The following is a 17,606-nucleotide window of genomic DNA, read 5'->3' on the forward strand; positions in this document are numbered from 1 at the left end:
GACCTTGTGGCATAAAACTAGTGTATGATGATTTATAATGAAGCAAATACTTTGACTAAGCTATTTTCTTCAGCTTTTATTGTCAAGCTTTCATATGTAAATCTGCCACCTCACAGCATCTCAAAATGGTATTAATAACAACTCTGATTAGTAGTGAAACAGTGATTGGTTCTGTTTTTGGGACATAAGCAAGGATGTCAGAAAAATATTTCAGGATTTTACTTGATTCAGCTCTGAATTTGTTCAATTAATTATCAAGGTGGAGCCAATGGTATTGGTCTTTTCTTTAACAATGAATATGGACTACACTGTGTACCTACTCTTCAAAAGCCAATGACAGTTTGGAAAAGACTACTGAGACATATTCAGAAAATGTGAATATTTGCTGAATTATTGAACGTGCTTGGACTGCGCAAGATTTAAGTGGCACAACTAATGGAGCCCCTGCCTTACAGCACCAGAGACCTGGGTTCAATCCTAACTTTGAGTGCTGCCTGCAAGTGGTGAGTGGAGTTTGTACATTCTCCCTGTGACCATGTGGGTTTCTTCTGGGAGCTCAGGTTTCCTCCCACATTGCAAAGATGAGAGGGTTGGATGGTTAATTGGCCACTGTAAGTTGCCTCTAGTGTGAAAGTGAGTGGTTGAATCTGGGAGGAGTTGCTGGGAATCCAGAGAGAATAAAATGGAATTAATTTAGGATTAGTGTAAATGGATGGTTGATGGTTGGCATGGATTTGGTGGGCTGAAGGGCCTGCTTTGTGTGTACATCACTATGACTCTTATTTACTGGCTCATAGGCTTCAGTGTAGAGTATTCTTATCTGATAAAATTAAGCACAGGTTGAGGTCTGCTGTATGCAACTGTGGCAATTTTATTCCTTAAAAAATGCTCTGCAAAATAGAGGCACAATATGTTCACCTTTGGTTGGCTGCTTTCATAGATTCATCTGCGCATCTTGCAAAATTGGGCACCATTTTTTCAGTTTTATCTGATAAAAAATTACTTCTTTCTCTGAATTATGTAACAATACATAAATGTGCTGGAAAGATTACATGTAAAAGTGAAACATCTGCTATAATGTGAATATTCATCAGTGGCCAAGACAATTGCATAACAGTGAAACCTTCAGTTTGGATCCTCTGTGTGACTGAACAAAGCTCACAAGCTCCAACCGTTAACACAATAATCCTTTTTAAGATAAAACCTGTAACAAGCTTAGAATTAAGAATCAGTGAATTAGTACAATCAGCAGGCAGCTGCTCTTCAGTGTTTGGCTGGACTCCAGTCCCATAAGTGCCAATTTTTGGCCTCCTGCTGCGGTGGGGTGTGGTCATAAGGTGGGTCCGACAAAAACAGAGGGTCTTCTTATTGAGTCTGTTCCTCGGCCTGCCCAAGGTGTCCAACCGCAGATCCCAGTTAGAACATAGAACACACAGCACAGGAACAGGCCCTTCGGCCCCTGATGTCTGTGCCAACCATGATGCCAAATTAAACTAAACCTATCTGCCTGCAAATGATCCATATCCCTTCATTCCCTGCATGTTCATGTGCCTGTCTGCAACTGGAATGTTTTCTCATTTCTCAAACAATGAGAATCAAATACTAATCAGAAACTTTAGAGATTCTAACTATTGTGAGGTTAATAGGCTATATAACGTCAACATTCATGGCCTATCAGCGGAAAGCCATTCATTTCCTGATGATATAATGGGATTAATATGAATGGGTATTGGTTTATTATTGTCACTTGTACCAAGGTACAGTGAAAAACTTGTCTTGCATACCGATTGTACAGGTCGATTCATTACACAGTGCAGTTACACTGAGTGGTCACTGGGTGGTCAGCATGGACATGCTGGGTTGAATAGACTGCTTCTATGCTGTATGACCCTCTTTATGAAAGCGTCTTGTATTATTGAGTTATAATGACTTTGAAAGACTCTGGATCAATCTCTGATCTGAGATAGCTGATATCTATGCACAAGTAAAAACTGACGTTGGGTCTTCCTGGGAAGGGGTCCATGCTTAACTTCTTTCTGTTGGTCTCTGCCAAACAATGATTGAGTACAAATTTCAGTAAAGGGCAAGTTTAGATCTGTGAGAAGAGGTTAAAAAAATACAACCTGCTTAGCCAGGACAAATCCAGTCCTTGCCTGATGGTCTTCTCAGCAAAGATCACTCAAAAGTCACTAGAAACAAAAAAAAAGAACATAGAACAGGGCCTTCAGCCCATGACGTTGTGCTAAGCTAATTAAACTCGTAATTAAACACCTAACTAAACTAGTCCCTTCTGCCTACACAAGGTCCATATCCCTCCATTCTCTGTATATTCATGTACCTATTTAAAAGACTCTTAAATGCTCCTGTCATATTTGCCTCCACTACCACCTCTAGGCACCCACCCCTCTCTGTGTAAAAAAAACTTGCCTCACATACCTCCTTTGAACTTACCTCCTCTCACCTTAAATGCATGACCTCTAGTATTAGATAAATACATGAATAGTTTAAAAATAAATAAATACTTTAATGATATTTTTCCATAGATCTTAACCCATGAAAGCTGATGCTAATTTTACCAACCCTACCTCCACCCTAAGGCCAATATGAATCAGGAATTGAACTTAATCTGCTCTATAGTTCAATAGTTCATTCAATGATGTGTTTATTAATTCATCTTCCAATTATCTCTTGACACTGATTCTAAATAGTATAATTCTAATGGATGTTATTTCCAATTTTTGCAAATTCTCCGTTGAAGCATTGCATTCAGTGATAGGCTTTGTGCTTACCCTGACTAATTTATATTTAGTTGAACATGTTTACTGCATTATAGCCAAATTAGCACACTTCAGTTCCAATGCCATACTGGTTATGCTACTTATTTAGCAATGGAGAGAATTAGTTCAGCACATAAATCCCAGCCAATTTATATAGAATGCTATTAAATAGTGGCATGTCTTAACCCTAAACCTAACTTTAAAGGAAGAGTGGAAATGTAACTAAAATGATGTGCTAAACTGGTGAGCATAATTAGTTGAAAAAATAGACCATGTCTACAGCACCAACTTTGTCAAGTAATAAGTGTACTAAGTCAGGTGCATCCAAATCTTTTATCCATTTATCTCATATTGGATCAGTGCCTTGTTTGTACTTCAGCAACACACATCAAATCTCCTGAATGGTTGAGTTTAATGGAACATGAGGAAGATTTGAACTGTTTTCAATGAAAGTAAATGCAACATAAGTTATTTAAGATAATAAATTCCTTCACTTGAAATCTTAATTGTTTTGTGCAATACTGGAAGGAAAATGGTAAATATCAGTGTAATCACAAAATCTCAATGAATCTGAGTGACAAGCAAGCAATATGTAGTTATTTTTAATAGCTTCACTTTATATATAAATGTGAACAAACTCTTTCCATGGATTAATTTGAAGTTCTTTGATTAATTTTAACCACAACAGCAAATGACCCAGTTGATAATTATGTCAGTTAACTTTAGGTCAGGGAAAAACCTCAGTACAATTGGTTAATGCATAACACCTGGCAGACATAATGGATCATGGCTTTTTATAAAGCCACAGATTGATAGCATTTAAATGCAAAAGATTACTCCTATGCAAGTTTCCAGTAATTGGGAGATTATTGACAAAGGTTGAGTTTTTAATGTGTCTTTTGATGATAAGGTTGAGTGTAGAAAGCTGGACACTTTAATGAATTTGAATTTAGTATCCTATATTTTATTTAGTACCCTATTTCTTTCCTATTTAATGACAAACTTGGACAATAATCAAGGAATGACCATCATGAAAAAGTGTTCGAGAAATGAGATAAATCAAAATGTGATTATGTGATGCTGGTGTTGGAGTTAACAGCTTGATAAGGCAAGAAAGACTAAAGAAGAGTCACATGACTTTGAATAACAACTTGAGTAATTAAACTTGATTTTAGCACAGAAAGTTACTGTAGGATTTAACAACCTCAATTTCAATTAAAGATAAGTGAGTAAGGAATAATTGAAAGGGCAATAACCATTGATAGAATGGAAGAAGACAAGTCTGCTATAAATAGTGACTGACTGCCTCGCCTATCAGATGTGAAGAATGATCTTGTATAATTTTCAGATTAGGTTCCAAATATGATCTAACTATTTTTATGATGGGATTTCCTACCCCATTGTTACTGTAAAAAATTTTTTTGTATGTTATGTGCCTGCAATAATTGAGGTAGTAACTATTGGCAATTATACTAAAAATCATCTTTAACATGTGTGTCCAATTTGTATCATGTTTGGAGGGAGTACAGTGTTCAAAAATGTTTGGAAAACTATTCTTGTATTCAGGGACAAAATCATCATTTATACTTTATGATTTCAGCTGAATTTATGTTATTCCAACCCATATTCAAATTCACACATATTTGTTACTTTTTGGGGATGGAAATTACTGCTTAAACAGTAGTATAAAGGCTTTGCCTTGTAATAAATTTTTGGGATTAGTTGTATTAGTGGCCATTATAGAAGAGAATTTCTTCTCACTGGGAGGAGACAGCTAATGAGGCACCAATTCATCCATCTGCCATTTTCCCTACAATACAGTAATGAGTACACTTGCAAAAGTACTTCATGGGATGTAAAGTGCTTTCAAAGGGATGTGAAGGGTGAAGTATAAATAGAAGATTTTTTTGGAATAATCTGTTGCATTGATTGCTACCATTGGTAAAAGCCTGAAAGCAACTTGGTTCCCCATTGTTTGAGACTATATGTTTGTGAATTTTTAAAAATAGTTTTATTAGGTAGAAGTAAAATATTAATTTGCAGATACGAACATATCCATGGATAGATCCACACTTCTACTTAGATGATATTATCAAAAGGTATTTCCTCAACTATTTCTCAGACAGAGTCCTGAAAATGTTTACCTGTCTGCACAACAGGTGCTTTCCATCTACCTGTCCTGATCTGTTCTCATGTATGGAGATCTAATTGAGTCATTGGTTTGTTTATGACAATAACTGTCTACTCTTCAAAACAATGGGTAATGTCTTGATGCCATTCCAAAAAGATTGGAACCCATGTTCAGAAGAAAACATGTCAAAAAAAGAAATTGTTCAGCAAGAAAACAGTGCCCTTTTAAGATCACCTTTCCAATTTCCTCCAGTGCTACTAATGGTTAACATTCAGGACTTCATGATTGAAATTCCAGAGTAAAGTGAAACGATTGCACTGAAGTAAAGAATGTTAAAAGGAAGGGCATTTAGCAAAAACTATTCCTTTCCAGTTATCCTTCTTGTTGTATTTTATTTTTAATTCATGGTGAAGATAATCTGCCAGAGCAATGGGATGTAACTACAATAAGAAATATTTTATTATTAATATTTTTGCTGAAGATTTTCTAGGGAGTAAGAAAGGAAATAAAATATGTTGCATTTTTAAGTTTGCTTATATTTGATTTCTTTATGAAACACAAGGTTCAACCAAATAATTCTAGCTAATGGGGGGATTACTGATGACTTTGAGAACTCCCTATTCAGCTTTCAGAGATGGTAGAGTCTGGAAACATGCAGGTTAAAATGCAAGGAACTTTGCAGGGCAGATGGAGAGTTTATGAATCAGCTGACAGTTCAGTATTAAAAAGGCAGCTTTGTAGGTAAGTTCAGTTTCCTGTTCCCCGCGAAGGCTTTTTCACTTGAATTATTTCCATAGCAATACAGATAAATGCTGGCAGTAATGCCAAAATTGGGGGTGTGGGAGGTATTTATGCATGTCACAAACTTTGGCAAACATTACCATTGAGTGCTCAAATGAAAATTACGCTTGCATTGATGTTATTTTAGTTTTACGTTGTGGAGGATGGTTCCATCAATAAAGTTTTACAAAGATCAGCAATACTCTGCTTTAAAAGAAGAATGCCTTCAAAACCAGCAACAGTTTGAGGACCCTTACTTTCCTGCAACAAATGAGTCACTCTTTTACACCAAGTCTCCTCCAGGAATAATTGAGTGGAAACGGCCAAAGGTAATAATGTGTTTAATGTCTGATATGATGCAAAGTGTTGTCATAAATAGATGTGGAAATAGTTTCATTTGTTGCAGCTGCTCTACGTGCAAAATAATGCACTGCAAACTGATGTTGATCTTATTGTGATGTGCAGAGAAACTTCATACTGGTTGTCATAACAACACACCAGAGCTTTCTTACACAAAAAGTTAAAAACCTAGGGATAATTGGATCTGAATGCTGCTTTTTCAGAGATCCAGCAGAAGTACAGCTGGGGCTACAGAAATAAATTCCTGACACAAGCAAATTGTTACCATGCTTTTAATTTCTGTCTGACTTATAACTAGTTCAGTAAGCCTTGTTACTGGAAAAGCTGGTTAACTTATTCCAATATGTGCATTGACCTGCTGTACTATAAACTATGGCTAACATTCACATTTTATCAGCTGCCCTGGTTGGTAACCTTCATGCTTTGCTGTCGACAATGAGTTGTATAAGCATGTGTGTAAATATTAGGAGCTTTCAACATTGTACAATGCTCAATATCATTCTTCGCACTGAATTCACTGATAAATTTAAACATTTTTTGATGGATTTTTAAAAAGATATAGACACACCAGTCAGACTTGTTTATCCTTTGAACTTAAGAATCCAACTTCAAAAAAAAAGGAAAATGCTCTCAGTTATAAATGCACAATGGTTACATTTTTTACAATGTGAGTGCATGTGTTTGAATCTCCGCATGTGCCTCTGTCTCTGATGATGTATGTCACCTCGATCTTTTTAAAAATGGGACCCTTGGAGCTGTAGGAGAGAAAGTGTTAGTGACCAGGATGATATGAGACTTGGAGGGAAACTGCATGTGATGGTGTTCCTAAGCCTCTGCTCCCTTGTCCTTCTTGCTGTTTGAGTTCACTGGTTTGGGGGTTGCTACCAGAATAATCACAGGTAGTACATTTTATAGATTTTGAACCATGCAGTTTCAACTTTCCAATGATGGAAGGAATGCATGTTTGGGTTGCTAGTCAAGGATGGTTACTTGAATGTTGGTGGAGCCACTTTCATCCAGGCAAGTGCAGATTTTTCCCTCTTGCTCCTGACATGTTTGTGGGTGAATGGAAAGACTTCGGGGAGATGAGAAGTGAATGAAGAAAATGTGTTCTCATTGGCAAGAGGGTCAAGAAACAGAGGATGGACTGAAGGTGATGAGGAAAAAAAAACATTTCCACAGAGTGAATAATTCTGGTCTGACATTCATTGATCGGAAGCCTGTGAAGACAGATTGAACAGATCTGTCTGTAACCGTGACCTGCATCTTCCTGTTGCCAGTCACTTACTGCAGGATACTTTGCCTCTATTTTGCTCTTACACATTTTTTTAATTTGACAGTCCAGTAGTTTTCTGGTCAAGAGATCAGTACTGATATATCCACCGCTTTCTATGTGTACGTGTATATTGACTACTTCCCAGTATTACGGGTTGATCAGCATTTTTAAATTATTTTGACTGTAATAAATGGCATTAGAATGATTTGTTCAACTTCTGGTTAATCTGAACTATACAAGTTTGGTTTTTACTTTGGAAACTTTCTAATACATGGCTTTGTCTGCAAATCAGAATTAGATTTATTATCACTGACTTGTGTGACATGAAATTTGTTGCAAAATGGATTATTATACTTAAATATAGCCACTACCCTTTTATGGAAGAGGTGAAAGCTTTGGAGGGTTCAGGATGGAATAAACTAGTGGTCCCATGGCAGAGGAATTTTAGTTACTAGGACAGATTAGGTTGTTCTTTTTAGAACAAAGTTGGTTAAGAGGCAAGTTGACAGAAGGGAGCAAAATTATAAAGGATATAACAAAGTGAACGAAGAAAATGTGTTCTCATTGGCAAGAGGGTCAAGAAACAGGATGGACTGAAGATGATGAGGGGGAAAAAAAACATTTCCACAGAGTGAATAATACTGGTCTGACATTCATTGATCGGAAGCCTGTGAAAACCGATTGAACAGATCTGTCCGTAACCGCGACCTGCATCTCGCGGTTGCCAGTCACTTCAACTCCCCCTCCCACACTATCACAGATATGACAGTCCTTGGCCTCCTCTACTGACAGGAGAATTCCAAGCGCAAACTGGAGGAAAAACACCTCATTTTCCGTCTTGGAACCTTGCAGCCTAACGGCATGAATGTTGATTCCTTCCCCCGTCTCCCCCCCCCCCCCCACCTCTTGTGGGGGTTACACGTCATGCCTGCAGATCAAAGCAATCTGAAGAATATTTGACATTCCTCAAAATCTTTGCATTCATGCTTAATCTTCACCACAGTTAGGAATATCTAAGACCAACAACAAGAACACACATGGGGAATTACTTTTATTGTTTCTCTGTGCTTGTATGAATAAGCTTCAAAATTTACGTATGCTTTTAGCCATTTAATTCTCTAACGAACAGTATAAATATTTGACTACCCAAATGAGAAATTTGGAGTAAATTATTGAAGGATGTTGTTTAAATTTTTTTTTCTTTCTCTTTTCCTCATCTCTCATTTGAAGTCTCCCAAGTTGTGGTTTAGTCTGATGAGCAATTGCCCTATGAAAACAATAGTCACTGAACATGCTGTATGTCCACATCCAGAAAATGAGACTCTGTTAGCAGAATATTCAGTTTGGAGCGAGGGGTGCCAAACCCAAGCCTGACCCTTGTTGTCTGACATACACAGATTAATAATTTGCATGGAGTAGCCTGATATTCTTTTTCTATGCTTAATCAAGAAGCATTTTAGTCCAAACTGTCCTAACTGAAATTGGCTCAGATTGCGAATCAAACCTGTGATCATCCTGCTCGGATGGATTATAATCATTATAGATGATTGTATTATTTCTAAACTTATTAGTTGTCCCATTTAGTTTTGTGGCTGTTCTTTTATTGCTGGCCTCAGTAAATTTTCATTTAAAAACAGCTATTACTGTGCCCCCATCCATAAACCACTGCAAGTTTTCTTCCTTGTGGTCTAGAGTGGTTCAAACTTGTTGCTGAGGGAGAAATTCTGCTTGAAATTCAGTTTCACCAGGTTAAAGAGTGCTATATTCTGTAGCTGAAAAGTCCACATAACCCTTGTGTTATTTTAGGAGTTAAAGTCAGGAGTTTAGAAGCAGTAATCCAGTTTGAAGCTCTCATTTATCTGATAAGATAAGATTTTCTTTATTAATCACGTGTACATCGAAACACGCAGTGAAATGCATCTTTTTTTGGTGTAGAATGTTCTGGGGCAGCCCGCAATTGTTGCCATGCTTCTGGCACCAACATAGCACGCTAAGTTGCTGCTTCCATTCAATCTGTCTCATTTCTCGAAGTTGCTGTGATTGAAACACTACAGATGCAAGAAGTGTTGGAGGAGCTTGAGCTCTGAGTTACGGACCTTGAATAGATAAGATATCTTTATTAGTCACATGTACATCAAAACACACAGTGAAATACATCTTTTTGCGTAGAGTGTTCTGGGGGCAGCCCACAAGTGTTGCAACTCTTCCGGCGCCAACATAGCACGCCCACAACTTCCTAACTGGCGCGTCTTTGGAATGTGGGAGGAAACCCGTGCAGTCATGGGGAGAACGTACAAACTCCTTACAGACAGCAGCAGGAATTGAACCTGGGTCTCTGGTGCTGTAACAGTGTTATGCTAACAACTACACTACCGTGCCTGCCGGCCCCAGTGAGAAATCTGTGAGGTAAGATGTTTCATGGACAGAGTATGTGACAGGAAGCAGTCACCCTAGGGCCTGAGTGACTTCCATACAGACAAATAAGAACAGGCAGGTTGTTCAGGACGTGCCCAAGGACTTTGTGCTCCTTGATCAATAGTTGGAGAAAGTTCCCTGGGAAGCAGCTAGAGCCAAGGGCATAGGTGGCTAAGTGGAAAGGTTAAGAGAGCAGTGGTTACAGGGGGAATTGATATTTGGAGGACCAGAGGGGTGTTTCTATGTATCTGTGTCCTTTTCTGTAACAATGCTAAATCTAACTGAATTATGATTACAACCCCATATTGGATCTCCTTCCACCCGCACACAATCACTGCTGTGAGAAGGGATGACATATTCGAGTGATTAACAAATGAGGCTAAGTCAATTTAACCAAACAAAGAGACAATAGTATTGTTGGGAGAAGACAATTGAGCAAACAGTCTGAGGGAGATGGAAGAGAAAGGCAAACTCTTTGTGGAGGCTGGGATGAGGGCAAGGTTCTTAATCAATATGTTGTAGATGTCTTTACCGGTGGGGGGGGGGGGGGTGTGGTGATGCTGATGCTGATGTTATAGTTTAAATTGTTATGAGTCAGGTTACTATTTGGTGAATGTTCCTTTAAGGCACCTGGACAGTAGTCATCAAGACAGCAAGATAACAATGTGCTGGCTGTTTTGCTCGGAGAGAGAGACGCACTGACTGCTGGTATCTGTATCAATGGATGAAGAACAATAGCTGTGTCTTTCACTACAATCCATGTATGGATTTTTGGAGCAAACAAGTGGAGTCCATTTTGTCGTTAACCTGTAGTGCGAAACAGGTATTTCTGTGGGTGGCCACGTATCGAATGCCTTCGGGGTGGCAGATATTTTGGAACAAAGCAATGGAGATCATCGGAGATTGAGTGTCGTCTGGGTTCCATCGTGGAACATGTGGATTTCATAATTTCTCTCTACATTGTCTCTACGTTTTCTCTTCAGTCAATGGTGGTTTTGCAAAAGCCTTTGCTCACGCTTCACCTGATGACTTGCTGAACTGAACTTTGAGAACTATTCCTAGACTTGGGGTTTGGGAATTTGCCACACACACTTTGAGTTTAGTCTTGGGGTTTATGTTTAATATATAACATTTTTACTTTTATTTTTACAAGTAGTTATTAATAAAATAGTTTCTATCACTTATACATGACTCGATGTGTTTCTATTGTTGCTGGTACGTAACAAAATAAAGTCAAAGAGGAAGTAATTTAGTATCTTTAAAATGGATTAATTGCCAGGGTCAGATGAAATTTATCCCAGACTGTTAAAGGAAGCAATGAAGAAAATTGCAAAAGCTTTGACTACAATTTTTCCATTATCATTGGCTACAGGAGTGCTGCTAGATGACTGGAAAATTCCTAACATTGTACCATTACTTAAAAAAGGAGGAAAAGATAAACCAGGTAATTATCAGCTGGTTCGTTTAACTGCAGAGCTGGGCATTTGCATTAGAATTCACTCTAAGGGGCAGTATAAACCCTCGCTTGGAAAAACACAAATTAATCAAGGAAGGTCAGCATGAACTTGTTCATGGATGGTCCTGGCTGGTTAACCTGAATGAATTGAGGCAGCCTATGTGGGTTTTGATGAAATCCCAAAATGTAGGTTAGGCAAAAATTTTTTTAAGAACTCCTGCAACCCAAGGTAGAATGATGGGTTGGATTCAAAACTGTCTCAATGGCAGGAAGTAAAAGGTAATCATTGATGGGCATTTGTAAGTCTGGATGGCTGTTACCATTACAATTTCATAGTGGTCATTGCACAGTCCCTTGCTTATTGTGATTTATGTATCGGTCGGTTAGACTTGAGTATAGGGGACATGATAGGGATGTTTGCAAATGATACAGAACTTGGTCTTCTGACAGAGGAAGAAATCCCATACTGCAGGAAGATAGTATGTTGGCGGAATATAGTATTAATGGTAGGACTCTTGGCAGTGTGGAGGACCAGAGGGATCTTGGGGTCTGAGTCCATAGGATGCTCAAAGCAGCTGTGCAGGTTGACTCTGTGGTTAAGAAGGCATATGGTGTATTGTCCTTCATCAATCAGGGAATTGAATTTAGGAGACAGGAGGTATTGTTGCAGCAATATAGGTCCCTGGTCAGACCCCATTTGGAGTATTGTGCTCAGGTCTGGTCGCCTCATTACAGGAAAGATGTGGAAGCCATAGAGAGGGTGCAGAGGAGATTTACAAGGATGCTGCCTGGAATGCGGAGCGTGCCTTATGAAAGCAGGTTGAGGGAACACGGTCTTTTCTCCTTGGAGAGACGGAGGATGAGGGGGGGACCTGATTGAGGTGTATAAGATGATGAGAGGTATTGATAGGGTAGATAGTCAGAGGCTTTTCCCCAGGGCTGAATTGGTGGCCACGAAAGGACATAGGTTTAAGGTGCTGGGGAGTAGATATAGAGGAGATGTCAGGGGTAAGTTTTTTTACTCAGAGTGGTGAGTGCGTGGAATGGGCTGCCGGAAACGGTGGTGGAGGCTGATACGATAGGGTCTTTCAAGAGACTGTTAGATAGGTACAAGGAGCTGAGTAAAATAGAGGGCTATGGGTAAGCCTAGTAATTTCTAGGGTAGGGACATGTTCAGCACAGCTTTGTGGGCCGAAGGTCCTGAATTGTGCTGTAATTGTTCTATGTTCTATGATAGAGATAGTCTGGTCAGTTGAGCAGGAAAATGAAATTCAATCCAGAGAAGGGTGAGGTTGTACACTTAGGGAGAGACACAGGAAAGCAATACACAAGAACTGGCAGGGGACGGAGTGGTATGGAAGAACAGAGGACCTTGGAATATACTTCTACAGATCCTTAAACACAACAGGATGGGTCAATAAGGTGCTTTAAAATGGTTGAACGGTTCTCTTATACGATGAGATGAACTCTTGACTTCACAATCTACTTTGTTTGACCTTGCACCTTATTGTCTACCTGCAATGTACTTCCCTGTAGCTGTGACACTTTATTCTGTATTATTATTGTTTTTACCCCGTACTACCTCAATGCACTGTAATGAATTGATCTGTACAATTGGTATGTGTTACGTACCAGCAACAATAGAAACACACCGAGTCATGTACAAGTGTTGAAAACTATTTTATTAATAACTAATAATAAGAAAAGTAAAAATGTTAGATATTAAACATTAACCCCCAACACTAAACTCGAAGTGCGTGTATGTGGCAAATTCCCAAACTCCAAGTCCAGGAATAGTTCTCAAAGTTCAGTTCAGCAAGTCATAAGGTGAAATGTGAGCAAAGGCTTTTGCAAAACCACCGTTGACTGAAGAGAAAATGTAGAGAGAGAATAGAGAGAAATTACGAAATCCAAATGTTCCCTGATGGAACCCATACGACACCTCAATCACTGGTGATATCCACTGCCTTTGTTCTGAAAGGCATTCGAGATGTGGTCGTCCACAGAAATACCTGTTTCCCTTTACAGGTTAATGACAAAGTGGACTTTACTGGATTGCTCCAATAATCCATACGTGGATTGTACTGACAGACACAGTTATTGTTCTTCATCCATTGATTTTTTTTCCCCCTCCCCCTCTCCCTCCTGTCATGATGACTCCACACACTACTGTACAATATTTTAAAGGGACAGTCACCAAATAGCAACCTAATCCATAACATATGTAAGACAATTTTATCACTGTACCTCAGTACAGATGAAAATAATAAACCAATACCAATAAAAGGTTTATGGGATGCTTTCCTTTATTACCTGAAGTCTAGAATATAAGAACAGGGAGGTAATACTCAAATGTAATACAACACTAGTTATGCTACAACTTGGATGCTGCATATAATAGTTGCCCACATAGCCCTCTCCCTGCAGAGTGTTGATTCACTATAGATAAGATATCTTTATTAGTCACATGTACATCAAAACACAGTGAAATGCATCTTTTGCCTAGAGTGTTCTGGGCGCAGCCCGCAAATGTCACCATTCTTCCAGCGCCAACATAGCATGCCCACAACTTCCCAACCCATACGTCTTTGGAACGTGGGAGGAAACCGGAGCACCCGGAGGAAACCCACGCAGACACGGGGAGAACGTACAAACTCCTTACAGACAGTGGCTGGAATTGAACCCTTGGTTGTACTGTCTGAGCACCTGCAGATATGTGCCACTATATACTTTAAGAAATATATCTACTTAGGCTTTGTGCTACTGTCTCATGAACCCCTGCCCTCCATGCTGCTGGGCTGGGAACCTGGCACAAATCCAGCCTTCATTGCTGCAGGAGTGCCAGCAGAATTGTCCACGTTCAGTGTGGAGAAGCTGCCTTTGGGGCCTGGTGTTGGGGGGGGGAGGGGGGTGGAATTAGGAAGAGCAGTGTGGTTGCTCAGCATGGAGATGGTGGGCACAGGGCTGCACCTTGGCTAGCCTGGTGTGTACCAACCCCTACTGGGAATATCAGTAGCTACAGCACCCAGGTCCTACAGTCTCCCTCAGCATCTTCTGCTAAATGTGATGGGTGCTGCTATCTCCTCATCTCTTTAGCTGCCCAAGTTCAGAGGCTGACAACCACCACTGAGGTTGTTACCACAGAGAAATGTGCAGGCAAACAAAGACAGATTCCATCACCCACAAAACAGGAGGTGATGAGAGAGACTGTAGGATCTGGGTGGTCTCTGAGCAGAGCATTCACTGCCAGTTCCCAGCAATGGCTGACAACACAGTAACTACCATGGTGCAGCCTCCAAGCCCCACATCTCAGTGCTAAGTGGCCGCACCAATTGCACTGGCCTGTCCGACACCAGGCAGCTTCTCCACACTGAGGTATGGGTGATTCGCTGCTGGATTCTGACCATATCACATCTGTCTCGTGGTATATTGGCCCCTTTTAGTGCTGATTCCATTTGTGCCCTTATTGCCTGGGACCACATCCTGACCACCAAGTGAGGTACCAGTGTACGGTTCTGACCATCAGAATACAGGAAAGATGCAACTGAAGTAAGAGGGGATGGAGGAGAGGATTTTGCCTGGTCTGGAAAAATTCCTGTCTGAAGATTGGGTTGGCTGGGTTTGGTTTCTTTGGAACATGGGAAACTTAATTCGTGTGTGTGTGTGTGTATATATGTATGTAAAAATATATAAATAATCTTGTGCTGGAAGGTGTGATTAGCGTTGGGTAGCCTTTTCCACCAGCACCGACAATGAGCAAGTGACCTGCTTTGCTTTATAAGTTTGCTATGAACTATGAAAGTCAGCATAAGTAGCCTGAGAATAATATAAAGATGCACATGTGAATGACAAGTGGTGTCCAAGCTTGAGTCCATATCATTGGACACCTTTGTATGCATCTGGGTTCACTGGATGTCAGCAATCTATTGAGCTTCCAGAATTTTAATTATATTTCTCTTTATCAATGAAATTGGATCACATGATACACAACATTGTGGTCCAATGCAACCCAACTTCCAAGAATATCATTTGAAGCAAGGTATTGTTCTCTCCCTGCTGCTTCACATTTCCATTATTAGTTCAATAAAAGGTCACAATCCCCCTTTAGATGTTTATTTTGTCAAAGAAAACAATTATTTTGAAAACTGCTAGATACTCTCAATGGTTAGACAACAAGAGGCACTGTGCAACATCTGCACATTGCCTCTTGACAGACCAGCACAGATTTCCAGGTCTTACAGTGCTTTTGTTAACCCCAGGAGACCATCTCTTGGCATTGTTTAGCCTCGTTACAATTAAATCCAGCTGTATCCTGTTGATCTATTTAAATAAAACTGTTAACATTACTTAAAAACTCCAATGATCTTGATTTTCTGATTTTGTTTCTAAGAGGCAAAGGTCACGTACAGTGACACATTTAGCATGGTAATGTCTGAGAGCAGAACTGTTTTTGAAATTTCAAGATTTAGGGATCAGATTAAAGTCCCACTGCCCTTGGGGATGAGGGGGGTGGATTGTTGGGGTGCCCTCTCAAATCCCAGCTGTCAACATATCCTCAGTGCTGTTGGGTGGAGAATTTCCAACATTTTGAATATTTCGTCTTCCATCTTAATGAAGAATCCTTTCATGTTTTGTTCACCCTTCATCAAAGGATCCTACACAACAAGATTATTAACCAATATCTTTGTAAAACACCCAATCTGGGATAGCCTGTTTCCTACTTGGCCACACAATATACTGGTCTAAAATATCCAACCGGTTCACACTCCAGGAATTCCTCCTCTGTAATATTAATGCTAATTTGATCTGACCAGTCCATTCATAGATTAAAATCACCCATGTTACCTGTAGTACCCTTGTTATATACATCCGTAATTTCCAGCTTGATGGCATTCCCTATATTGCTGCTTCTGTTTGAAGATCTATAGACAATTCCCACCAATACTGTCTGCCCCTTTTAGTGGTTTGCTTCACCCGGGCTGTCTACATCTTGATTTTCTGAGCCAGTTATTTGTGATATCAATCCGATTTTTATCCTTTACTAACGATGCCACCCTGCCTCCTTTTCCTTTCAGCTCCCAGCCTTGGTCATCCTGCAACTATAATGGCAACTTATCTTGTATCCCTTTTGCTGTTTGCGCTGTTAATTCAAAGATGTTGCATATGAATGCTAATCACATTCAGATACACCATCCTTTTACTGTATGTGTCTTTTAACATTTTTAGATCTTGGCAATTTTATTTGTAGGATGACCCTTAGACATTGACATAAAAGTAATGTTTGTCTAAAACAGGGACTCTGGCTTCTCGCTGGCGTCTCTTGTGCCCAAAGTTGAAGTGAGTACTGTAGCGAGGTCTGGATGCAACTTGAGCAGCGTGTAGGTAAATGGATGCAGTGAGAAGGGTTGCTTGACGGCTCCATCCCCTGATTGAGGACCAGCTGAAAGGAGGATAATTGGATGGCTTTGATATGTCCTACTTCATGGTTTGTAGAATTACAAATGTGATCTTAAACCATTCCTAGATAAATTATCTGCCAGCATTGTAACTATACTACTACTGTAACTGCCAATGCTTTAGCTAGACAACAATTATTCGGCTAAGCAATTGTTAGGGATATGAGAATTTCTTACACCATGAGTGATATTTAACTAAAATATTAGTTGCAGAATTTAGGGGAGTTGTATAGAGTTTCTGTGGCAATGTTTGTTCACACAAACAACTCCCCAAAAGACCTGTACTTCAATTCACCCATTTGAAGAACATGATATTGGGGAATGTAAATTTAATGTAAAATAGAAAAATAAGGAGAAGGTAGATGGAGATTTGGAGCCACAAGATCCAATCTGCAAATACCTACCCTGAGGAGAGGTTGGTTGAACTCAATATCAGCAGGAGGTGAAAGTATCATTTTTAGAACAAACCTTTTCTCATCTATCAACAACATAAAAAGATAAATGGTCATCTGTCTTTCAGTTACTCCCAGATGAGTGTGATTCTGTGGAACTACTTGGGGGAAGAGGTTGCTGTGCTAGAGAAAATTTAAAAACCACATGTAGTTCTAATTGGGGTATAGGCTCCTGGTCCCAGAGAGAAATGTGTGGGCTGCTATTTCAACTTCTGATGCAGCTGGTTGTTCAGCACAATCCTTCATTCACTAACGGTATTGGCCAAGGTTGCATTAGATGCAGTGAGCTGAAAGTATAGGAACCACACATTTCCCATGTTCTTCGTATTCCATTTGTGGTCAATGTATTCTTACCCAAAATATATTCGAGGCTCTAAATGACCTTTTCATGTCCTTATGAATATAAATTTTCAGTAAGTGGCTGCAAATTGAATCAAACTGACAAGCCTGAAATTACTTACACCCCAACTCCCTTTTTCTGTAAATAAATTTTTAAAACGTCT

At 39.5% G+C, this 17,606-nt stretch overlaps 1 protein-coding gene across 1 annotated transcript in view; it reads left to right on the forward strand.

The window, feature by feature from the left end:
• Positions 1 to 5,842: 5,842 nt before the first annotated feature.
• Positions 5,843 to 17,606, forward strand: part of LOC127573617 (calpain-5-like) — a 110,909-nt gene continuing 99,145 nt past the window's right edge. Inside the window, exon 1 of the mRNA XM_052021996.1 lies at positions 5,843 to 6,017. Coding sequence (XP_051877956.1) covers positions 5,853 to 6,017 — 165 coding nt within the window. The 5' untranslated portion in view covers positions 5,843 to 5,852. The remainder of the gene's footprint in view (positions 6,018 to 17,606) is intronic.

Source organism: Pristis pectinata, chromosome 8 (assembly GCF_009764475.1).
Source record: "Pristis pectinata isolate sPriPec2 chromosome 8, sPriPec2.1.pri, whole genome shotgun sequence".
Lineage (NCBI taxonomy): Eukaryota > Metazoa > Chordata > Chondrichthyes > Rhinopristiformes > Pristidae > Pristis > Pristis pectinata.